The following is a 26604-nucleotide window of genomic DNA, read 5'->3' as shown; positions in this document are numbered from 1 at the left end:
GTGAAAGATAATTCATATTAAATATACGAATCTCAACTAATTATTTAAATCTCGATTTTTTGATTCTAATTTGATCTTCTTTAGCATTACTGAACAAGGCGAAAAGCGCAAATCTTGTATTTTGTTCAAGGCCTTATGTTGATGATGATAGAGCTAGCCGATGCAAAGAATGAGCTCATATTTACCTTTTTTTTCTGTTTACATATAATCACAACTCCCTATGGTTTCATTTTGTATTTGTCATAATTTGGTGAATAAAGCTATTCATTTTTTTTTTTACTTATCACTTCAATTTGAAATTATTCATTTATAGAATTGTTGATTATTTATTTGATATTATTTTATACTATATTGACGTTTTAATTTTATGAGCTAATTGAGACTTATTGGCTTGTGTTTCATCATTATAGGACTTGAAGAATTACCTTGAAATTTTGCAACGATGTCATTTATGAAAGCCGCTATTTTGAATTTTTCAAATAGCAAAAATTGTTTTTTAGCCATTCCTCCCACATGGTGCAAGGAAATCGAAACGGATCAGGTATGTAATGCGCATATTTCTCATAGCAAATAATGTATGGGAAAGCAATAACTGGTCATTTGTAAAATTGGCCTATCATTCCAAAAACGAAGTGCATGATAACTCAATGTGTAATCATGCCCCATCCAAAAATGAGTGGAAATTGAATCATTTCTTACACTGAAAAAAAAAACAACGCAACTGACAATGGTTCTCGATTTCATTTCGAAGCAGAAAGCATGGTCTGTAGATATCTAAAAACAAATTAAAAATTCTAAAGGCATATGCTCACAAGTAAGCCTTGAAACAGCTATAGCATAATCCCTTATGGCGATGAGTTGACAGTATTTCCTTTGGCGAGAAATATGACAGAAAGCGTGATGAAAAGTCTCCTAAAGTGAAACAGAGTCATGTTTTCGAACGTCTTTCTTGCCAAAGAATAAAATAGTAAAAAAAAAAAGGGATAACACTATGACTATTGAAACGAAAAAAATGAAAACCAGTAATATTCTCAGACTAAATTGGGGATCAAGATTAAAACTATAACATCCTCAACCAGATACAGGATTGAAAATAATAAAACAAGGACTCTCCTTTGAATACAGTGGATTCTTTTTATAATGTTTTGCAAAAAAAACCATCACGGAAAAATGTTCTAAGCAGGGAAATACTTTAAACAGGAAGTCTTAATGAGAATTAGAGTTGGGCCATGAAATTAAGTCATACCAAAGGGGGAAACTTTATAATCGGGATTGACTGAATTACAACTGTCCCTTATGATATATAAATAAATATGCTCTGGAATATAAATTATATTATAAAATGTAAAACATAGATTTTTAAATAATACTCTGGAAAATGGAACAAAGAAATAGAAGAGATGGAATCACTTTTCTTTCCAAATATCAGTTTCGGCGTAACATCCAGAAAATTCAATGTCTTAGCAAAGATAGAAGGTTGTATTCAAACAATTTGCAAAAAACAGAGGAGGGTTGAGGTTAATGCCCCCTATAGTCTGCTTGACAGGAGTTTGTTGACAAAGAGAAACCCGTTTGAAAATCCCACAATGAAGGAGTATTCAAACTAGTTCCACCTGTATCACAAATAAAGAAAAGAAAAATCTAGAAGGAAAGAGAGGAAACAGCAACTAAGCGCCAATAGAGGACAAGATGAAAAAAGTGTCAGTCTTCTGGTAAGGAACTCGTTAAAAAAAATCACCAAGAGAAATAAGGGACTATACTATAGCTGTTTCTAAGCCTTAACCATCAAGTTGGCGTTCATTTCTTTTACAAAATTATAGCCTTTATACTGTCGACATTTGTTATAACAAGTCCCCCCCCCCATCATATTCCACCAAAAATAGACTTATATTGAAAGAAAAACAAATATGATTGTCATTTTAAAACATTTGGGACTTTTCCTACCAGTTATTGTGATTAAAATGGTCGCTATAACGTGAGGGTCATAAGAGCAAGAGCTCTGACTGTATTAGAAGCACTTACAGATTAATGGTGTCATTCTCATTCACGATTTTGCGACAGTTTGGTTATTTACCCGGCTATAGTATACAGTAAAACCATGGATTAATGACGTTTTTAGAGACGAGGAAAAGATTTTAAAGAAGTTTCGATTTGATATATGAGCAGGGGCATCACAGAAGTGTTTCAGACCCTTAAGTGCTAGTCATGAGTTTTGTTGGTGTTAGAATTAATTTCACAGATGCAGTGCTCACACAGGCCCATTCTAAAAATACTCTGAATGTTTAAGCATCCGTAGCAGATGAGGACTAGTCTATAAAAGGTCTGCTATCATGGACATTCAGTACATCAATTAACAGGATTTTTAATGAGTCATTATACAAGTTAATATATATATTTTTTTGATTGATTGCCATCGTACATAATTTTTATATTTCAATATTTATTGAATAAAAGGTGTTCCAGGAGTACTCTGTCTGTGAGGGCAATGGCCGAAATTGCCGTAACATGATGTACCTCCTGGCTCCAAAGTCTATGGAAGGCTCTGTGTATTTGTGCTGTGCTGTGCTGTCTGTAGAGTGTGTTTCAATCATAACTAAGCCAATGGTTCTTCTTTTTCTCTCGCTGTAGGCAGTGTCAGCTTCACAAGTTAAAAGATGGGATTAAGTTTTGTTTTTGGTGTGTTATATTACTTTAATAGAATGGATAATTAGGCTAATAAATGGTGGCATCAGATTATAATTTCACTCAGGCACAGTCCAGGGCAATGTTTTGGGAGGGGAACTTATTGTGTAAGCTCACTGTATCGTCCTATTCTGCAGCACCGGCCAGTTTTTCTACATATTTTTCAGCTCTTGGGAAGAGCCATTGCCCCCTTCCCTTTCTTCACTGTCTGTATCTGCACCTGGTTTGACTGTGTATTAAAAAAGTTAATGTTTTTTGTACGTTTCTTGTTTTTAAATTTCTTGTTTTTAAATTTCTTGTAATAGATTTAATAATACACAAGTTCCACATTGAAGGGGTAAAACATTTTTTTAGCTTTCTTGTAATTAATGCATGAATGATCATTATCAGCAATGTATTTTGCATTTAATGTTTTGCAGGATATAACGCCATTCAGGGTGGTTTATAATGATGGTAAAAAGGCATATTTCAGCACTGTTAGAGGAGAGTCATTCATCAATACTGTGTGCCTTAATGGAAAATATGCTTTGACGCTAGGTCTCAAAGATGGCGAAGAGGTAATTGCAATGTTTTCAGTAGCTGCTTTTGAAAAGGGTTTTTATTTTTATTGACATTTTTGCCTTGTAAAGCTGTTATTGTGGTTATGGATCTCTGGCTGCATTGAATATACAGTAGGGGTGATTCTCCAGAGACACTGTTTGAGAAGGGGGTAATTTTTTTTTCCTACATGCGTGCACGTGAGTTTGTAATCCCAGGGGAAGAGGGTATGTTTTAAAAAATTTCCTTTCAGTGTGATGAGAGTGACCATACATCCTATATTTCCCGGGACAGTTCTGGTTTTTTCGGTTTTTCTGGAAACTTTTTTTGCAAAAATGTCCCAGTTTTTCCCTTTTTTTTACAAAGAGTTTACTTGATTTGTTTTTTTCATCAAAAATGTAGACACAATTTTCATAACTCAATAACTATGAGGCGACATTATTTTCTAGTGATATGTATTTGTATTTTCTTTCAATATTACACGTATTGGCAAAACTTGAATTGTCAAAAGTGAGTTGAAGGGTTTTGAAATATTTAGTGAAACAATTTCTCAACATACATAAGAGATATAGTATGCTTATTAACTTTTTTTTTTTGTCAGAAGCATGCTGTTTTTCTCATTTGAAAGGCAGATATGAATTAGTTAATTAATTTATAGATTTTTTTGAACATCTTGTGCATTGACAGTAACATATATTTTGAAAATAAAATGTAGACATGGCCTGTGAATTTCACCGAAAATCTTTTTTTTTTTTTTTTCAATCATATATTTTGCAGAATAAACACATTCAGAGCACAAAGTGAAACTAAACAAATATGTAGAAATGCTTTGACAGCAGTCTTTTTCTTTTGCACTTGGGGGGGGGAGATTGAATGAAGATTTCTGAAATAATACAATATTTCTGGAAAAGTCTGAAAGCATAAAAGATGGATCAATTTTTGACATGAGAACTGACTGTGTGTAGTTTCATGTTCTCACCTACTTTTTCTCCTAGAATTAAAAAAAAATTAAAGCAATTGAAACTGCGTATCTGGGGGTACTTTCCCCAATTACCTACTCCCTCCCCTCCTCATGAACACACCACTAATGCACACTTACACTAATCCAGCACTTATCAGACTAGAGTTAAGCTGTATTAATGGAAAGTACAGTCGAGTACTGTTATAGCAAAAAATATCGTTTAAACTGGCACTTTTCTAATCCTTCAGATTAGTTTACTTAAGAACAATGCCAAAACCTGAAATTCTTTTATAACGAAATTTTGTTCTAACGAAGTGATTTCTCCGGTCAGTCTCTTGGAGTTTGTTATAATGGAATTCAACTGTAGTAGAAAAAAAAAAAAAAACATTTCACTTGAATGATAAAAACCTCTTTGCATAGTAACAAGTATAAAAGCTGTTTGTTTTTATCATTTATGCAGATAATGGTGTCTAAAGTTAATAGCAATACAGCTGTAGCAGAGAAAGTTTCTTTAGAGCCATTGGATTCTGATGATTGGGAAATAATGGTAAGATCTGTAGTCTTTACCCAAAAATCAGATTTCAGAGTTCTATTAGTTATATCAAAAAGTCATATTCTGATTGTTTGATTTTTATTGTTTAATTATGATATTACAAAATAACATTATATTTCACTCTCAATTTATTCAATTTCGAATATATTGAGCATTGAAGAACCAGACACACACCCACTTCCTATCTCAAGGAGATGTGGAAGCATTCTCGAATTATAGGTGTATCCGGTATGTGTGTGCAATAAATTTTATTATATTATTGGGTTTTTTTAAATATAAATATGTATAACAGAGTGACCCCACCCCCCCCCCCCCCCAATGAGCGTATAATCAATAAAATAATTATGATGAGTTGTAATTTAAAAATCAAAGTCTGAATTGGTCTTGTAGCATCCTTAGCTTGTGTGTACTTTGCTAACCAAAGTTCCAATGGTGGTAGTCCGTCCACATCGACTAGCATGCATTGGAGAGTTTAACATTTGAAATACAAAGAAGAAACAAAAATATGCATGTATTAGAGATCATTATAGAGCTAAAAATTATTTTTATGATGCAGGATATGTTTAATTTTTTTGAGGTATCTCACATTTTATGCAGTATGATATAACAAGCTTAGTTTCTGTTTCAGAGCTTGAAAATAATTCAGGGTGAAGATTCTGTTACTGAAAATAATTTGCCTCCTTAAAATTCTGTACACCAAACATAGCCCGTGTAGATCTATGTTTGATTCATAACTTTGATGGGGCCTAATCAGCTTGCCAGAGTGCAATTTAATTAGTATCTAATTTGTTTTTACGTCATGCCTTTGGTCTCATTGCCAAATTCCTTGAAAACATTCATTCCCAAGTAACTTATAATATTTTTCCTGCTATCTTCAAAATTTTCATTGTGGATTTGAACTGATGTCTTTTGAAAATCACCTGAAAAACCCTGTATGTCTTGTGATTGGTGGCCACAGAATGGAGTAGTAGCTATTTCTAAATTACGTGACTATGCTAACTGGCTACCAACCGAAGAAACAAGACAATCAATCATATCTCTTGGAAAGTACCGGGCTTGCTTGGCTAGAAACAAATATTCAATGCAATATCCAGTAATTTACCTTAGACACCTTCTAATTATACTAGCATTGGAGAAACATTGAAAAAAACTTATACCAAAGACAGATTTCTGCCCCATGAGAGACTTTTTCGACTGACCCTCAAGTTTCTAGTCTGTCGTAGAGCTATAACTTCTCTATCTAAAGTATTGTTAAAGTTTTAATTGAAACTTGTGATATTAATTTCAGAGCTTGAATTCAAAAACAATTGAGACGGAGCTGTTGAATCAGATACGTGTTGTTTGGGAGGATCAAGTGTTTCCTGTATGGGTACGTCAGTCTTCAATTTTTGTCAAAGTCGGTATGTGATCTTTACTTCTTTATATTACTAAGTAACTGATTTCTTTAGTGACTAGGTGCAGTAACTCAAGGTGCTTGAGTTACCACTCTTGACTTGTGAATAACACTAGTTATGAGTGAAACATATTCACTAAGAATTCCCACACTTGCAAAAAATAACTGACTTACAAACTTGAAAAATACAAGAAAAAGCTCATTTGACATAAAAGCTGGGATGTTGTAAATAAGTTGTAGCTGACAACGACTGTCACTGTATCATGCTCTGTATTTTCTTGTGAGCGAAACTATTTTTATTCCGTGTGCAATACAATTCACTTTTCTCATGCTACTTGATTTTCACAGGAGTATTAATATTTTGGGCATTCAAAACAAATTAAAAGAGATTAACTTTGTTTTAAATGAGAGATTTGTTTAGCTTCATGTTGTGAAATGTGCAAAACTATGTGTTGATTATAAAGCATTAATAATTGATTAAAACCTGTATGTGATTCATGTATAGAAAATTGGTGCTTTAGCATAGAAACAATAATTACATGTTTATTGTTTTTTCAAAAAAGTTATTTACAGTCTGTTTGAGAGTGAAATATGCTTTGATAGCATTACTATATTTTCCTGCATATAATCTGCAGATTATATGTTTCAAAAAACATGGAAATGTTTTAGTGTGGATTATCTATTGCTTCATAAAATCTGAAACTTTTTCTCTTAGTGGTTAGAATAAAACTAAATATTTAAAAAATGAATTTGTAAAAAATAATTTTCCAAAAGTTTATAAATGTAGAAAAATCAACATTTTTTTTTCAAAAAAACAAAACAAACCATGACAAACAACCCCTTCCATTCCTTGAAACTTTATTATAGATCAGGGGTGGCAAGTTTTTGCAATAGTGTTAAAAACCCACTCTGGCAAAAATAGTTTTTGCTATATTTATGCCAGTGGGAAAAACTGTAAGAATTTAAAGTTAGACGTATTATGAAACAAGTTTGGAGAATCTTAACTGACTATACAAATGTGAAATAGTTAAAACTAATTTTTTTGTACCTTTGGAATCAGCTATTTTCCTTTAAATTTGGTAAAAGGGTTGGAGATGAATATAAATATAAACCATTTTGCGAAGTTGCTTGTAGACAAGTTCATAATAAAGCATGTCTTTTCTTAATGAAACACAAGACAACATGAAGGATAATAAAAGAGTGCAATGAATCTAGAGCATATACCCAAGTACCTTCGTGGTCAAATACAGAGGGAACTAAAGGAACGAAAAACCCAGAATATATGCAGCAGCTGCTTATATTTTCATTCTAATTTATGCTTTATTATAAAATACATCCTGTGCACAACCTTTAAATAACCACTAATATAGGAGATCTAGAAAGAAGAACTAGTTTTTGGAGTTGTATCACATAAGTCAGAGGATAGAAAATTCCTGCTCATTTCATTAGTTTTGGTAAGGGTCAGTTGGCGTTACATGGTCAGTTAGTGCTACATAGTTGCATTTCCAAAGTATTATCACCATCATTGACTAAGAGCTTACAGTATTTTAATTTCCAACAAGATTTTTGTTGAAATTTTTTCTTGTTTGTATGCTTTTAAATTTAAATAATACAATAGATTGCTATTTTAACATCAGATAATATCAGAACTATTTTCAAGGATTATAAAAATAGCTGACAAAATCATAGAAAAATGTAGGAAATTTGGTCATGTATTAATCATACTGTATTAATCAGAATTGTAGTTCTAATTTATAACATTCATTAATTACATAACATCCATAGTGTGATATTGTTTTCATTTTCACCAATTTTTGCCTGGTTTTTCTACTTTCTGCCACTGTGGCATGCAAAAATGATTTTTTTTCTTAGCAAAAACCCAACCTTATGTGTTACAGATAGATGAAGTTTTTCATATGTTTTCTCTGAAAGTAGCAAAATTTGCATCAAATTTGTGCATAGCAAATTACAGTATAGCTGGTAATTTACAGAGTGAAGTTTATCTACCTCATATTTGAATGTTTGTTTTCTATTCTGATAAGTATATTTAAAAAATTTCCATCATATCAATTTCAGCTGAAGTTATTCCCAAATCAGAACCATCAATATTAGCAGAATGGACAGAAGTGCATATTGTACCAAAAGAAAGGAAGCAGAAACGATTAAAAAATCTGAAAAAGAAAACAAGAAAAGAAATTCACTCGCAATACAAGCATCTCAGGAAACGTAAAGACAGAGCAAAAACATCGTATGCTTCTCCTTCTAGTTTTACATCTGACTCTTCTGATAGTGTCCAACCTGGTGATAATAGTGTAAATTCAGTAAATTCACCCGCAGCACCTGCAAAAACCCCGGTGTATTCTCTACTTCGATATGTAATGAAATCAGTTTTTTCTGAAGATACAGATGTTCCAGATGGATTCATCAAAAAAGATATGGATCACAGTTTGGACGATACATTTCAACCTTTGCATCTTGATTTTCTCTTGAGAGTTATCCCATATTCTAAACGATCAAAGACGAAGAACTCTTTACCTCTAGCATTGCAAGCCACAACTATTTTCATTAGTGAAAGAACTTTCAAATCTCATTGTGATATGAAACCAGTGCCACACTGTTTTGTCGCAAAAATATCAAAACTCCTTTCCCCAGCAGAAAGTATTGAACATGCCCAAGCAAATGGCACAAAAATTAAAATAGATAATAAAATAAAAACTGAAAAATCAAAATCGGAAAACAGTAAAGATTTTCGTTTTGAGTCAATATGTGTGACCGTGGCAGTGCTGAAATCAGTAGAAGAGGAGTTTAGTGTTCCGGAAGCCCTTTTCCTGTCTACAGATTTGGTATCTGTTCCATTTGAACTGAAGCGACGCTTAGGACTGGAGGTCACTTGCCGCATTCGTTGTCAAAGTGTTGACTACAGATCCTTCTCTTTCAACAGTCTTTTACTCTATCCTTTAGATAATTTGGTAAGCATATAATTTTTTTTTTGAAAAAGAAAAGGGAATTAGATATTCTTTGGGATAAATTTTGCAAGACCTGGCACACACTAAGGACCAATACGATAAACAATACAACCTGCAGCTCGACATGAATTGATTAAAACCCGAATTTCCGCTTTTTTAATCAATCCGCGTCAAGATGCAGGTTGTATCACTTATTGTGTTGGTTTTCAGTATGCACTCTGCTTTAGAAGTACAAAATATACTATATTAAAGAAAAAATCTCGATTGTCCAACTCAATCAGGACTAAGCTTACGTTGTTACATCAAAGTTTCTTTAGCAATGTTACTTCTGATGAATCACCATTTCTTTGCTGCTGCAACTAAGTAAAGTCTTATAAAACATTCAAAAGCATCAATATATTGTTAAACTTAAATGTGCAAGTTTTTTCTAATTTGTCTTCATTTTTCAAGGGCAGGAGAATTTTGTACTTCCACTATAATTACTTCATTATATATTGGGAAATTATTTTCCCCCAAGAAGTAGACACAGGCTTACTGAGACTTTTGGAAAAGCAAGGGTTGGATAATTCAGATTTTAATGCATTCTGTTTTATTTAGCACTGCACTCTTCCTCCTCTTCTACTTAGCACTTCACAGTGCTAAATAAAACAGAATTTCTTTAGTATGGAAAATTCAATTATCCAATGAAAATTAAAATGTAGGAAAGCTGGTTTTTTTGTTCTTCCAAAAATCAAGTTTTAAAATTTATTCCTGTCTTCAAACTTTTTTTTTTTTTATTTTTATTTTGAACTTTATTTTATATTCTCAACTGCCAGCGCCCTTGGGGAAAAATGATTATAAATTTTAAATATCTTGTTGTGCACCCCTGTTTGATCCGGAGAAACTTTGTTTGCACCTTAATGCTGTGGCACACGAATCGCAAATCATCGTCATATTTCTATTTTCAATATAATCTCCAATAAAATTCTTTAACGATTTATGACCGATCTCATGTCACATGATTAGGATTCACTACTTCCATACCAGACAGGGATCCTTGACGATGTGTTGGGGGGAATGACTTATTGTGTAGGTGCATTGGATCATCCTGTATTTTATGGAACGAACCAATTTTCCCCTATATTATTTGGCTCTTGGGAGAGGCAATTGACCCTCTGTGCAATGAGCCTGTTTCATACATAATTAATTTCCATATCTATGCAAGGAAAAAAAAGAAGTTGAGAAAATTATTATGAAGGATAAGTCAAATACACATCATTATTTGTCCGTTATACGTAATTTACTTTAAGAAGAATTATCACAAACTAGTTTTATATTATACTTTCCATGTTGCATCTGACAAAATAACAAAGTATATTGATGCATCATTTTAGTAAATTGGTCAACTTTTTTTTTATTGTAGAGCATTAATGTTGCAGGAAGCTCAATTAGTGAAGCATTTACAAAGTGGATAGAGGATGCAGATCTTGAAGACTCTTCTCTTGTATTGTCTGATGGCACTTTATGTAAACTGCCTATCGGTAAAGGTGAGCTAAATTATTGTGATGAATTTAATACGGCAGTGATAAATTTCAAATTTATGCATCATTATATTGTGGTTGTACTCTACTTTATATTTATTTCAGGAAAAACATGTGATTTTGTGATACTTTTATCTGAATCAGAAATTGATAGTTCTAGTCCATTGTCCACTACCCAATCTCCATCAAGCACAACATCATTATCAAGTACGGATTCAGGATATTCACTCACGTCTTCATCAACAGGACCAAACTATGGATTTATCAGTGAAATAAAATTGAAACGTATATTTGTGAAGCTGGGCTCCTTTTCACCACACATGAGGAAATCAGTTTGGCCTGTTGGGGCTTACAAGGAGTCTTATCTACACCAATCAATCCCTGCTTTGAGTTTGGAAGCATTAGGGTAAGAGTAATTCAGTAATAGTTGAGAATTCATACAATTCGTCCTTTTTTAGATATCCTGGTTGACGCTCTAATGAAAAATATTAACTGAATGCAGTTATATATTTTTTACATTATATTGTATATTGGACGACAATGGAAAAATATACATATGTCTAAGGATGAAAAGGGAATGAAGTGAGACAAATACGTTTCTAAGATCTGGACTGAACAAGCATCTTAAACCTATTGCTTGCAAGCACCACCACCATTTTTCTCTCTGAAAAATTTAAGAGTGCTCGATGATACATGACTATTTCTCGAAGTATTGTATGTAAGTAAGTAAAGCAGTGGTTCTCAAATTTTTGCTACCGTGTGTCCCTTGCCTTGACTAATATTTACAGTTCCCAGAATAGTCTAAACAAACCACTACAAAACACTAAACAGACACACATCAATACCACATGTCCCTGACAAAGGTTTGCTACACCCTTAGGATCTGTAACATACACTTTGAGAACCAGTGGTGTAAAGTAATCTTTTAAATTTTTAGAACACTTGGCTCAAAAAACAATTAGAGGAAATGCAATTTTTATTTGTGATTTTAAAACATTTTAATTGAAAAAATATTTACAAAAAGAACAATGTTAAATATTCACAATGAGTTTTGTCAAGAGTTAATCATCAACTAAATTGTAATAAATTTAAATAATTTTTTTACTATTTGATCAGTGTATTATAGTAGTTCATGTTAATTGTATTGTTATTAAAATAAGTTTTGTATAAACATAATTTTCACCATTTTTGGCTTTATTTATTCAATTTAATCTCAAAAATCTTCAAAGGGCTGTAATATCGGAGGTTTTGATTATCCAAGTTTGGTCTGGTCCATGTTAGTTCAGACAATCGGGGTCCTACTGTACAACTTTATCTGCAATATTGTAATTTATTTTAAGAATATTTTACTCTTTGAAGCATAATACATTTTGTTCCTACGGCTTTACTAAGAAATAAATGTATTTTTTCCTTCCTTATCTCAGAGGCGTAGAACACATGTTTGAAAAAGTAATGAATGACATAGATTTGGGTTTGAAACTAAGACCGATTTCATCTGGAATATTTGGTGGCAGCTCTGGAATTCAGTGCATCCTTATTCATGGGCAGAAAGGAGTTGGCAAATCAACTTTTATAAAAGCAATGTGCAAAAAACTAATCAATTATCCACATTTTGTGTTTGTTTCTACTGTCAACTGTTTACCAATGAGAGGTGAATTATCACGTTATCTTTTTTTGTTTAACTGTTTTTAATCACATTATTAATTCATTAATTAATAATTTACTTGTCAAATAAATCAGTTTTTGTGAATTTATCATTTGGAATAAGAGTTCCCAAATTTATTTGTCGTATTGTTAATGGATCGTTTTGGTTTGATTTTTTTTCTTCCATTTTTGTTCCAGACTCTTGATTATCCAACACACTCGGCTGCCTACAGCACTACTTATTACACTGGCGTGAAAAATTAAAAGAGTAGTTGGCAAAATCTATTATGTTTATTACTTAGTAAGAAACCATAGGATACAAAGGAACACTTTTCTTGCCCCATCCTCATAGGATGGGTCTTACATCCTCTATTACATAGTTCCCCAAACTTTTTGTTCCATCGCCCCCTTCTTCAGAAAAATTTTTCTCTCATCGCCGCTCCCCCCCCCCCAAGCTCAAGTGAACCCATAGGATCCTATGTTATACCCGCAGCTTCTATCCCTCCCCCCGGACCATTACATCTTCCCACCAGGGGGGGGGGGCGATACTGCTACTTTGGGAAACACTGCTTTATTTGATTGAGTGTAGTGAACCTAGCATTACAGTTGTCACACCCTTTACCCGACCATTACACCCCCTCCCAATATTTGCAATTTCCTGCACAATTGTCTTATTCTCAACAGCTGTCTATGGGGTGGGGGTGTCTGGGAGAGCTACTAGTTTCAAAGTTTTGCCACACATTGGCGAAACGTCTAAACTAGGAGAGATGTTGGTTTAAGATAAGTTAGGTGACCTTACTCTTAATGTTTATGTTGGAAATTAATTCATTTTTCCAAGCAGTAAAGAAAACAAATATTTTATTTAATGTGATGATTTTTTTAAACATCAGTGAGTTTTTCCACATAAAATATAACTTTTATTATGTTAATTTAGGAAAACGAACAGAGACAATATCCAAGAAATGGGAAAATTGTTTTGATGAAGCTGCGCACAGGCAGCCATCACTTGTCATCTTCGAGGATTTGGATCAGCTGGCAAGTGCAACATTAACAGCTGAACAGGAAGCAGGACAAGATAGTCATTATTTTGCAAGTGTAGCTCAAGGCAAGGCATTTTCTTGATATTTATATTTTTAAATGTGTGTATATATACATATATATGAATACATAAATCAATATGCACTAAGAAATAGAAAAGATTCCTTTTAAAAACACATCTGCTTTTTTTGGCATGGTGATTTTTTTTAATGCATATTTCTATTTTTTGTGCACGTTTCGGAATTTTCGACTTTTTCAAGATTTCTAGTGCATATTCTGGGGTGTTTAACGCATATTTATGAATTTCCCGTGCATATTTTGACATTTTAAGTGCGCATTTTGTATTTTAAGTGCACATTTTGGTATTTTAAGTTCACATTTTGTATTTTAAGTGCTTATTTTTACATTTTTAAGTGCATATTTACATATTTTTAGCATATTTTGTGCCACTTTTTTAGTGCATATAATCTTGGCTCTAATAATGAATTTAAGGTCATGTATTCAAGTATGACATATAAATCAGGATTTAGTGTTAATTTACATGTTTTACGTGTTTAATCTTTGTGTACGTACAATACAGTGATGAAAAACTTCACAATATGGAGAAAAGGGGGAATTCCATGAAAGAAAAATTTGTATCAATTGATACAATTTCATTCATGCTTTCATCTTTTAAACCTCAGAGAAAGTCATGATTTTGAACTTTTCAAGTCAAGTTATGCCAAATAATAATAATAAACATTGGATTTTAATTTTATTGTGTTTGCCAAATATGCTAGTTTCTTTCATCAAAAAGTGCAGGTTTGAGTTCAGTTTTCAATGACTATGTGTCAAATTTTGTAACATTGGTATAGAAGAGCTGTAAGGCAGCACATAGAGAGCACTTATGTTTCAGTTAATAAAAACATCAATTGAAATTGATGGAGTTTTTCTGTATCCCAATAGCTTTGACATCATAAATATGCTAAAGACTTGCCACACATATACACTCACACAATATGTTCCAGCATTCACCTATTCGAATAGAAATTTCAGGGGAATGCTTACAATGAGCATGTACAGTTTAGTAGTAGTTGTATCACATGAATTAGAAGAAAATGAGATGTATCTTCTTAACCAATGACTTGAAAAAAAATACCTTAATAAAACTCTCATGAATTTTTTCTGTGTTCATAGCATATAGATGGTATAGTAATTATTAAATACATAATCTCGTCCTTTAGCAGCTTTTTCTTATCATTTCAGTATTCATAAGGATTGTGAAACGAGCAATATCTCATAGACATCGAATTGTTATTCTTACTACTGCAAAGTCCATCCACACTTTACACCCATCGTTGTTAAGAGCTGAAGGACAGCATGTGTTTCATAGTGTGATTGAAATGGGAACTCCAGACATAGTGAGTATTGAAATTTCTGGATAATTATGGATAATTTATGGTACATTTATTTAAATGTCTAATTTCAACTACATTAGTTCCCAACTTTGAGGCACAAATGTGAGCTGATCTCCCCGTTAAAAAAAGTCTCGCCATAGAGAGCAACAGGTTTACAATGGTATGCTATTCAATCATTACACCTCATGCATAGTTAGAAAAATTGGTGGCAGGTGGCATCACTATACATAACAAACATTACACAGAAACAAACTTCACGTGGAAGGTTCAGTACACACACACACATTTCAACATGTACCAATTCGTACAAAGGAATATGGAATTATAAGAAGGAATATGGACGAGGTGCATACCTGGTACGTACTAGTAGTAGTTATATATAACAGACATATTGACAATTTAACATCCTTTATTTTGCAGATGTACCAAAGTTTTCAGTACATTACTTTTTATGAGTTACAGTATTCTTGTTATTCTTCCCATGCTTTTAAAAATTACAGAAAATCATTGTTATTGCATATTTTTGTACTTGCAAAGTCTCTTTGCTTTATTATTAACCTCGTTTTCACAGGTAGGATAATTTCTTACATCTACGATAATTTCATCAGTGGGGGAAAAAAATTAGGACAGTTTACAGATAATCGAGGCTCTAATGTATACATGCTGATTATTTTACCAAATTCATTTTTACTACCTCATATGTTGCTTACCCAAAAATTGCTGTTTCCATATTCCTTAATTATTTTTTCATCAGGATCAACGGGGCAAGATACTGCAGTCATTGGTACTCAGTAAACTTCATCTTTCAGCTGATTCTATTCCATCTGTTTTATGGAAAACAATTGCTTTGAAAACAGAAGGATATGTGGCTAGAGATTTAGATATTCTTGTCGACAGAGCAACCCATGCAGCTATGGTTCGCACAAGTTAGTGAATCATTATTGTGTACTCTACCTTACCTTTCAATCACAGTTTATGTATTAATAAACTTGTTTAAATGGGATAAAAAAAAATGAGAGGAAAAAAAACCATTTTGTTGCATGTTCATAGAGCATTCTGGAATCACTGAAGATAACAGAGAGATCACCTTGATCACTAGTGATTTTGAAGTTGGAATGGAGACATATACTCCCAGCTCACTGCAGGGTCTGCAGCTGCACAAAAAAAGTGATAAAACATGGAAAGATGTAGGAGGCTTACACCATGTGAAAGAAGCCATCCAGAAGACAATAACTTGGCCTGTGAAGGTATTTTAATAGGAAAACACATTGATATATAATGCTGTTATTAATTTATGTTTCTAAAAATGGCTTTGAAATTTGAATAGTGTTTAAAGTGTATTTGTTTCTAAAATTTCAACATTGAATATACATTTTAAAATTTTTTCTATGATCTATTTCTTCCTAGTATTGAACATACAGTCAAACCTCTCCTTCTCGAAAAACTCTATATCTCGAAAAATGAAAAATTCTTTGCATTTATTGTACAAAATCAATGCATTTTCACACCTCTGTTTCGAAGTAATTTTTGTAAAACTCTCTATCTTGAAAGCAAAGCCCAATGGTAGCAAAACGAAAACAATGAAATCCCTTTTCTTTCGCTTAAATCTTGCTTTTCTTCTGAGGTCAAAGAAACTGATAAAAAAGAGTTATTCATATTACAGCATATTGTGTTCATGGATCTTGTCAATCATAGGTGGATACTATGATTGACATGAGGTTGATGTCATGTGGTTAACTTGTTCAGCATGGCAAAAGCCAGCCAACTGACAATTTAAAATTGCTTCAAGAAAGCTGTGGGTTTGGAATCAGTCATTTCAGTGATGATGGATCCGATCTAGTTATTCAGTTGAATTTCGACAATTTTCAGAACAATGTTCAAAATGAAATTTCAAAACATTGGGCATTATTAACACTTGAAGCTAGAAATTTCATTTTCCGATTTTGGGGAAATGGACAAGTTCACTATAGTTCACTATAAACTTGCAGCACCTTGACTGATACCGAAATTATTGCTGAATGCATAGCCAACTCGGGTAATGAAAATACAGCAGAAGATGCTCCAGAAGAATTAGAAAAAAGTAACAGTGAAAAATATTTTAAACACATGCTGTAAAAAATGCTGCATCATTTTCTAGAGGAAACTAAAAAGATATTGCCCGAAATGTTTGCATCTCTTGCTAGTCTAAATGAAATTGTAAAGACTCAAAGAGCAAAAAATATGCATCAATCTAAGCTTACGGATTTTAAATAAGGTATGTAAATAAATTGAATTGAACAAAAAAAATTTTGAAAAAATTTTAATATATTTGAATACAGTGTGATTTAACACATTGATTGTGTAACTTAACTAATATAATTTCATTAATATGTAGTAAAATATAGTTCAGCATTTGTTACTTTTATCAATTGAATTTTCCCCCATTTTTGGTGTGTTTCTTCTTTCTTACTAAGAAAATCTCTATCTCGAAATTTTTTCGGTCCTGTCAGTTTCGAGATAGAAAGGTTTGACTGTATATAGTAGGAAAGGTTTAAAAGATGTTCTTTTGAAAATATTAATTAATTTTACTAGTTACAGATAATGCAGTAACCATGAGTTGAGCTGTTGATTTAGTTAATTCAAATACATTTAGAATGCATTCTATTGAATCTATTTATCAATTATTAACTGTGATATATATTTCCTCTACTTTTGATGGTAAAAAGCGACAAAGATCTGTTTTAAATTTTTCTTTTCTTCTCCCAGTATAAAGTTTTATTCAAAAATTACAACCTGAAGCCTCAATGTAACATCTTACTGTATGGAGAACCAGGCACTGGCAAAACTTTAGTTGCTGGAGCTATCGCTAATGAATGTGGAATTAATTTCATCAGTGTCAAGGTGAGAATATTCTTCAAAACTAAGAGCTTAATTTAATGTAATACAATTTCTTTAGAATCATTTTAAGATTCACAAGTGTAATTATTATCACCAAAAATATTAATCTGATATCAGGGTGATAAAAAGTGCTAAAACTTCCAAATCTTTAACCAACTTACACTTAGATAAACTGCATAGCTTATTGGAACAAAGTTAATGCATAAATTACTAATATATACTTTCTGTGTTTTTATGAGAGGAAACTAAACTGTGTGTGAAAATGTGTATGCAAAAAAATAAATTTTTTACTCCACAAAAGGGACCAGAGTTACTTTCAAAGTATGTTGGTGCTAGCGAAAAGGCTGTTAGAGATTTATTTTCAAGGTTAGTATAACATGTTTTATTTCTCGATTTCCTATATGAAAAATTTCCAACTAATTCTTATTCACTTTTTATAATCATCAACATTTCACTTTAAATGCTTATGTGCCCAGAAAGTGTATAGCACAGCATACAGATATAAGTTCATTGTGCCGACAAGTAGATCCTATTATGAAAAATCTTAATGATGTTCATTTATGTGAATATACTGTTTAGAGACTACACCAGTTGTTTTTATCATTACAAAGGTGCAAAAAGTATTCCTATCCAAATTTACAACATTGTCAATAGCGCAGCAAATATCAATTTTTTTTGTGAAATTTTCAAAATTATAAGATTATGTAAGGAAGTTACTGAAAAAAATGTTATTGTTTTATGATAAATTAAGATTTTTTTAATATTTCTTATCAATTTTTAGAGCAGCAAGTGCCAAACCCTGTATTATTTTCTTTGATGAATTTGATGCATTGGCTCCAAGGTATGTTTAGATTCCTTAGAAGTTTAGATCAAAGTCAAGCCTCCATATAATGAAGTCATTTTTTGTTATATCAAAAGATTTATAGCTTTGAAAATTGGTTGAAGAGAAATAATCTCTAATTTATAAATAGGGCAAATTAACAATAATGTGCACATTCTGGTAATAACTCTGTTGTACAGAAACATTTTTAATGTAGAGACTAGTGTGTTCCTTTAATTTATTTAGCATCCTCAGGGTTACAAAAATTTATTTTATTTCAAGTTCTCCTAAAGTACTACAGTTTAGCCTCACTTTTCTACATCCCTCAATTTGATGCTTTGCTCAAATTGAAGGAAATTGCCAGATAGACACATGTGGGAAACATGGTCCTGTTATTTGACAGTTGTTTGGCTACAGATAAGTGTAGAATTGTGAAGCATCACTATATTTGTGAAAATTAATGTTCAATGTAATCTGTATTCTCCTATGTTTTGCTGAATTTCTGTTTGCAATTTTTTTTAATGCATAAATTGTTCCAGGCGAGGTCATGACAGTACTGGAGTCACAGATAGAGTTGTTAATCAGCTGCTTACTCAGATGGATGGAGTAGAAAGCATTGAAGGTGACAAATTGCTATCATCAACTATATGAAACAATATTTATGATTTCAATCAAAAAATCCATCTCTTCCTTACAAGCATGACTAATATGGGATGTTTTATAGGCATCACAGACATCTTCCATTATTCAAATTGTGGAAATGAAAATATGTGTCTACTTAGCACACAATTTGTAATGATGTTTGGGCTGAAAGTTTTTCTTTTGTAAAAAGAGTAACCTTTCTAAAATTAAATTTGCTATAAGAAATAGTATTTCTTGCCAAACTCTTTGGGAAAAAATTGTCAGCAAGTGAATGTTGAATATTGTTTGCATATTTATTTCTATGATATAAATGATTCAATATAAGGCTGACACACTGTAAATTCAGAGAACAGTTTGTTTTATTTTAATTTTTATAGATGGCATGATTCCATGCTTATGGACAGGTCCGGATCTTGAATCCTGTGAACTATGTGGCCGCAGAAGGCACCGACTGAAGGGGGTGAAGGTGATATTTTAGGGTGTCAACTAAAGGGGAGTGGTTTTTTATGGCACTAACTGAAGGGGAGAGGCAATTTTTTATTATCAAAGTATTATTTACTTACACTTGAAAAATGTCCAGAACTAGCCCTGCTTATGGACATAAGCATATCGCAGACAGAAATGACAAAATTCATAGCATTTTTTTTTCTCTTTTCAGATGTTTATGTTATTGCAGCAACCAGTCGTCCAGAACTTATAGATCCAGCCTTATTGAGACCAGGTCGACTTGACAAGTGTTTGCATTGTCCTCTTCCAAATGAGGTAGGCATTTGCTCATTTGATAGCATTATTTTTTTTCAACTAGAAGTGTAAAATTCCGTTATCTTTTTATAGTGATTGTTATTTTTTGATAGAAAGATAAAGCTTTCTTTTTTCATACTTTTAGATACCATTGCTTCCAATTGCAACATGAGGGGATGGGACTTTTGGTTGAGGCTCCATGTCGAGTCTCATTTCATATTTTGAACTGCATTTATTAAACACTTATTATATGAGTTGATTCATTTCCACCTGCTGCAGGTTCATATTGCTATATGCCCCTCATATTACACAATACAGATACCCCCATGCAAGTGTTTAAAAACTTTGTGCAAACTCTTTAACCACTAAGCTATAAGCTGCATGTGTGGTGTAGCAGTAATAGGTAGGTCCTCCAAAAAAAATGGCTCGGGGATCCACGATGTTCTTAAGTCAGCCACCTCGTTGGGCAATTTGCCTGTTGTGGCGTTGTATTTGTATATTGTATATATAAACCAAATTACATGTACTAAATATAGGAATGCCTAACACTCTTAGAGATGATATTATCCAGTTTGAGCAAAAAGAATAATGTGTTTATGATGATAGACATAAAGAATGCTCATTGCTAATAAAACTATTGGTGCATAAAATATTTATAGATTTTTATTTTCATGTAATTTTCTGATTCGTGATTGTATAGAAATCTGTTATTGTAGAGAGAAATAAATATGCCTGTGATTAATGTTTTTGACCTTGACATTATAGAATGAAAGACTAGAGATTATTGAGGCATTAGCGGCAAAGCTTTGCTTAGGAGATGATGTGGATTTCAAAAACATTGCCGAACTAACAGAGCACTTCTCTGGTGCAGATCTTCAGGCTGTCCTTTATTCTGCTCAAGTCGAAGCGATTCATGATTCTAGCAGCAAGAAAACAAGTAAACATTAAATTCATTCCGCTAAAACTTTGTGTTTTGACAACTGAAGATTTAACCACCTTTTAAATTAGACAAACTTTAAAATTTTTTTTTGGTCCTCTGTAAGGACAGTTTCTGCTCATGCTGTATCATAATAATCTGTCTCATTACAGGGAAATATTCAACTGGTGACATCGAAGCATTCAACGAAAAAATCATTGATGATGCTGTGATTATGCCATCCATTGAACATGGAGTTATCGATAAAACATCCACTGAAGCTCTTGAAGAGATGCAAAAGGCAAATTTTCTTCTTGATACTTGTATACATAACAGAATTTTTTTTGTATACTTGTGCACAAGAAAATGTCTAACTATATTTAGCATTTGTATATTGCTAGTTTTTTTAGAAAAATAATTGGCTCCATTGAAGATTCTTGTTCATTCGATGGTCACTGTTTTACATTCATGATGTTCTACCAAAAAGTGTCGGAGAGGAGTATACCTTAATTTCAGCATATAATCTGTATATATCAATTTCATTCATCAATAATAAAGTCCCCTTATTATTATTTAGCCCTTGTTATACACGGTCTCCTTCCTAGTTTTCTGCAAAAATATTGTTGCAGTGCTAATTCTCATATTGGAAAAATATATAAATTGTACATGTTAAATAAATGTTTTAAGAAACACCCCCCCCCCCCCCAAAGTTTTTGTTAGTGCTCAAGCCCTTTATATGCCTTCTAACTCCACATCTAGCGTTCAGATGCTATGCGAACATTTATGGCTCACTACACACATTACTCGATGATCGTGCAGGCATTTGAACAAGATGCAATTGCAGGAAATGTCTTAAAATCATGGATGAATTTCACTGGTGCCATTAGCGTTATTGCTAGAGCTGTGGAAGCTATAAAGATGGGAACATCTTGTATTGGAAGAATGTTTGGCCACAATATGTGCCTGAGACATCAATTTATTTCCATCCATTTTGGAAAGGTTATGAAAGATATTGTTACGTTAGTGAAGCAGGTGGATGGAGAAGGGTTCAGTAAAGTGGACATAGATGGAAATTGCAGAATTAATTAACAGCAGTATATAAATTGACAGGGGAAGGATTAATCAAACTAACCATTCCTAAACTCAAGCGATATGGCCTGACGATCAAGATTAAGAAGTGGACAAGTTCATTATGAGCGGCACAGCGCAAGGGCTTCATAATTGGCAATTGATTGTTTTCATGACATAGACCCATCTATGGTACGTTTTTCACATGTAGAAAAATTGAAAGAGTAAGCTTTGTTACCATAATCTCTCTTTCTTTCAAATTGAACATAGTCAAGGCTCTGTTGACTAGCCAATTTCAGTCATTGCCCCGTGGGGTAGGGGGCATGTAGAAAGTTACCAATAGTAACTTACCATACTCTAATGGCTAAAAAACATAATATTCTTTCAGAAAACATCGCCGAGAATCACTTCTATTTCGGCTGCACAAAGCAGATATAAATGAGATGACTAAAAAAGCTTTCAAAAAATAAGTTCATGGTTTGTGTTATTCGCATATTTTCCGTATTCACTTTTACCCCCCCCCCCCCCGGAACGTAATCCCTGCAAATACAGGGACAACTGTATTTGGTATAATAAAGTGAGGTGTACATTTTACTGGTTGATTTTTTTTTTAATTTGGGAGCCAAGTAAAAATTTAATTTTTTTATTTCCCCTATAAATCGGTTTTAGCAGGTTCAACCGTCGCATTTTTTTTCTTTTCTCTGGTAATTTTTACTATTTTACTTGAATTATAAAATAAACCACAAAATTTATATTCCCTTCAGACACTTTTGGTGAAACATCATGTATACAGGTAGTTTTGTCAAATCTCAATTGTGATTTGGTCCAACTGGTACTTAGATGCTGTAAATATTACAGCATATATTAGTTGGTAATTTGTTTGTTATTTTGGGTTAAAGTAAATTCATTTCTGTTAAGCATGGCTGTAATTATTACCTGAACTCAAGAGTAGTTTTCAGTTTTTCAGAAAGTATTTTATTTCAGCTTTATAGAAATTTTTGTGATTTTATTCTGAGTTTTTTTTATGAAATCAAATATTTTAGCTTTCTCTAATATAACAGTGGCTGACTGACTGTTTTTGTATGTGTATGTAAGTTATTACTCGTATAAAATTTGTATCGTACACCTTAAATTATTTTTATTTTTTCCTTCCAGGTGAATAAAATAATTACAAACATGAAGAGTTTTAAACTCTCAAAGGAAGGAGCAAAGAGGAGGCGCAGTACTATATCCATAGTTCTCGAGCAGAAGCATATTCTTGATGCTTTATCAAAGACAAAACCATCAGTCTCTGAAGAAGAACGTAATAGATACCAGCTAGTGTAAGTTTCAATGTAATATTTATAGTAAATATCATTGAAAATGCATATATATATATCTCCCCCACGTGAGTATGTTGTAATTTCCTTCTTATAATCCACAACTATAAATTTCGCCATTTCATGCAAAAATGTCATTGTATATAGTCTTTAGCTGCATATACAAAGGGTTGATTAGCTTCCATGAGAACAAATTTTGAAAGTTGTTGTTAGAGGCAGTGGCGTCGGAGCCGGGGGTGCTGTGGGTGCTCGAGCACCCATGGCAATTTGTGGCACGGGTCTGAGCATCCCCAGAACTGATTGAGAAATCGTAATTTCCAATATAAAGCTCAAGACGAGCACCTACAGGTTCGAAACATTCCCGACGCCCCTGATTAGAGAGTGAGTAGAGAACCAAGTGCAAATCATGTATGCTTTCGAATGCATGGAGTGAGGACGTTCTTTTTTCATAACTGCAAGTTTTTGATGTGAAGTTATGGCTCCTAAAATAAATTTGTTTTGTTATGGCCATGTTGTTTGCTGCACTTTCCACCAGCTTCAGTGCAATCATAAAACAGTGCAAGGATCATGGACTTTCGATAAGTAAAGGGGGAATCGACAGCATCATTCTATAGATAAGTGATTCTCTGACATTTTGTGGAAGAAATTTCCCACAGAGGCTGTTCTGATTCGTATCTATCCTAAGGTCACATCAGCCGTAGAACAAGTCTTTAGGCATTTGGCACTGCAGGAAAACCCATCAACGCAAAGAACTATGGCCAGAAAGGTAACAAGAAAGGTATATGACATCCATATCTTTTTTATGGGCATCTTTTGTTGTGCCACCTTGTTGGGCATTTTGCCTGTTGTGGCGTTGTATTTGTATTTGTAAATTGCAACTGCTGAAGGTGCGGAAAGCTGAAGGACACCTGCTAATCCATAGGCATAAAGAAGAATGAAAAAGGAATGTACAAAAGTTATATGAAAATTATCTGGCAGGTAGCAAGTGGAAATTTGTGGTTTCCCTAGATGAAGCTTGGGTCTACCTTTCTGACTGCAATAAAATTCGAGCCATAGCTTACCATTCTGTCCATGCTAAGGGTCGACCAGAATGGGTTAGACAATGTTAGGAAGCATTTGCAAAAGGACTCAATGTGGTAGCTGGATACCCGTACAGAGTGAAGCTCATGATCCGGAAAATATAAAAAACACAAAAGTTAATGCAGCCTACTTCCAGCAATTGGTAATGCCACCAATTTTCACCAAAGACACACCCACCTTGTATGGAACTGATGCAAACCAGGTTCACATCCACATGGGCAAGGCATCCAGCTACACAGCTAAACGCTCACGAGCGTTTTAGTAACAAATGGCAACCTTTACTGGAATCAAAGTTATCCTGTTCGACCATGTCCCTGTCAGGTCTCCAGATGCAAGTCAGATGGATTTTTGTGGCTTTGGACTACTTAAAAGGGCACTTGCAAACTGCTGTCCGAGCACAGTCAGCGGTCTATGGGAATTATACAAGGGGGGGGGGGGCAGAGAATTCCCCTGCCACTGCTTCAGAGAACTCTCCTTCAGTTGAAATCACTATGTCGTGCCATTGTTCAAGAACAAGGTGGACACATGAAGCACAACCACTGGTGAAGACACAGATTTTTCTAAGTGAATTTTATTTTTAAAATCGTTCTCATGGAGACTAATCAACCTCTGTATATCTGAATTTCATTTGTCAATAATGAAATCTCACGGAATACAAAATGGGGTTGTTTATTACATTTTTGATAAAAAATTTTGATTTTCTACTTACATCCATGCGCACTCTATAAGCTTCTAAAAATTATTTTTTTATTGATTAATTCTTTAAATGTCTATTTACATTCCAACCTCTCAGACAAAAAAAAAAGGCTCAGATAGTATGCAATGGTATATAATCCGCGCTATAAAAAATTTTAATGTTAGGATTATATGTAGGAAAATATAGTACTTGAGATTTACATCAAGGGAGTTACTTTTGTTTGCTTAATAACTTCTGGGTGAGTGCAGTATTATTATAATTTTTTTGTAATTCTGGGATTTCCAGAAAAGTCAGGGAAATGAAAAATGGTTACGGGATAATGTAATACATAGAGAGTGAGACAGCTGTTTTCTCAGCCCAATACAATGAGAAAATGGACCTTTTCTAAATATTATGCAAAGTTGAACTTTGAAAGAAAATCCATCTGGCCTCTGCCAGGAATCGGACTCAGGTCCTTTTACAAACCAGGCTACCATATACACCACTGGAGACATGACTCACTCTGCCTTCCTTATATCACACACTTGTGCCGTGAAGTTAAGGAAGACCACTAGTGCCTCTACTCATGGCCCTCACATCCAACAACAGGGCCCCCCCAAGCTGGGTCTTTGGCAAGATCCCCAGTCAGATTCTTCAGTGGACTCTCAATAATGAATTTCTAGTGGAAAAGAAATAATAATGATAATTAAAATTGTCCCAGAACCCCCTCCTCCCCCAGGCTGGATTCCTGTCATCCCACCATTGGGGGGTATGCCTTTATTTCAGCGTTTTGCACCACAAGTGTATGGAATGAAGGCAGAGTTGTGTCTCTCTGGTGGTTCAATTTCTTGGTTGAGACCAGATGACTGATTACTTTTCTTTCCGAGTTTACTTCAGCATAATATCCAGTAAAGGTCTATTTCCAAAATTCAAAAAAAGGTTGCAAAATTCAAGGAAATATGCAAATATTTTGTAAATAGCAGTAAAAAATTCTGTGGGGGGGGGGGAAACCTCAAAAAGCATTTAGAAGTGAAAAATTAGAGCTTACTGGACTGTTTGGTCATGCTCTTCTTTTAAACTGTAATGTTTCTCCTTTGGCTGTGGCGTATGTGTTCTGAGCGCTGAGTGTTACTAAACATATCCACCACAGCTAAGCCAAACGTTTAGGTAAACTTTTATTTTTCATCAGACACCAGCCATTAAAGCCAGTCTTGCGCCAGTGCAACGTTTTGAAGATTATAATTTTGAATTATATTTATATTCATTCAGGAAGATATATATATATATATATATATTAATTAATAAGATATATATATTGTATTGAATTCATGGTCAGAGAAATGATTAAGAAAATTTGTTGGGATCTCTGAATTGCAGGTGCTGGAATTTTCATGAGAAAAATATGAAAACTATATCAATTTATGTATTGTCATTTTTTTCCCTTACAGTTTTTCAGATTTCCAAGCTGGTCAGTCGTCTGGTTTTAACATACCAAAGAGTGATGTTAAAAGAGTTACTCAGGCATGAGATAGTGATGTATATTCTGTTTGTGCTATGTGTATAGGCCTCATGCAATAATTACATGTGTGAATATCTTCTAATCCAAACATTTGGTGATATAAATGACAATAATCGATCTACTTATTTTTTTGCAAAAGTTTTTTTTAAAGGTTATTATTTTGAGAATTCCGTGAGTTATCTTTTTGTACAATTATACATACACATATTTTTTTGTGTGATTGGTTATAAGCATTAAATTTTTATTCAAGCAGTT

General features: G+C 33.3%; 1 protein-coding gene across 1 annotated transcript; it reads left to right on the top strand.

Annotated features, from left to right (window-relative positions):
* Window positions 1-163: 163 nt before the first annotated feature.
* Window positions 164-26604, top strand: LOC149083911 (peroxisomal ATPase PEX1-like). The gene is made up of 22 exons (XM_089234282.1): window positions 164-250; window positions 411-541; window positions 3102-3239; window positions 4641-4727; window positions 6022-6133; window positions 8203-9095; window positions 10495-10618; window positions 10718-11018; window positions 12037-12263; window positions 13191-13361; window positions 14540-14694; window positions 15446-15617; window positions 15742-15938; window positions 17437-17571; window positions 17870-17934; window positions 18350-18409; window positions 18928-19010; window positions 19689-19792; window positions 20537-20708; window positions 20861-20988; window positions 22911-23077; window positions 26279-26604. The coding sequence occupies exons 2-22, from the start codon at window positions 443-445 to the stop codon at window positions 26355-26357; spliced, it is 3669 nt and encodes a 1222-aa protein (XP_089090408.1). The 5' UTR covers window positions 164-250; window positions 411-442; the 3' UTR covers window positions 26358-26604.

The sequence above is a fragment of the Pholcus phalangioides genome, unplaced genomic scaffold (assembly GCF_987345545.1).
Source record: "Pholcus phalangioides strain wild (caught in Gottingen) unplaced genomic scaffold, Ppha-v1.0 ptg000008l_1, whole genome shotgun sequence".
Classification (NCBI taxonomy): Eukaryota; Metazoa; Arthropoda; class Arachnida; order Araneae; family Pholcidae; genus Pholcus; species Pholcus phalangioides.
This window is presented reverse-complemented; position numbering and strand designations above follow the sequence as displayed.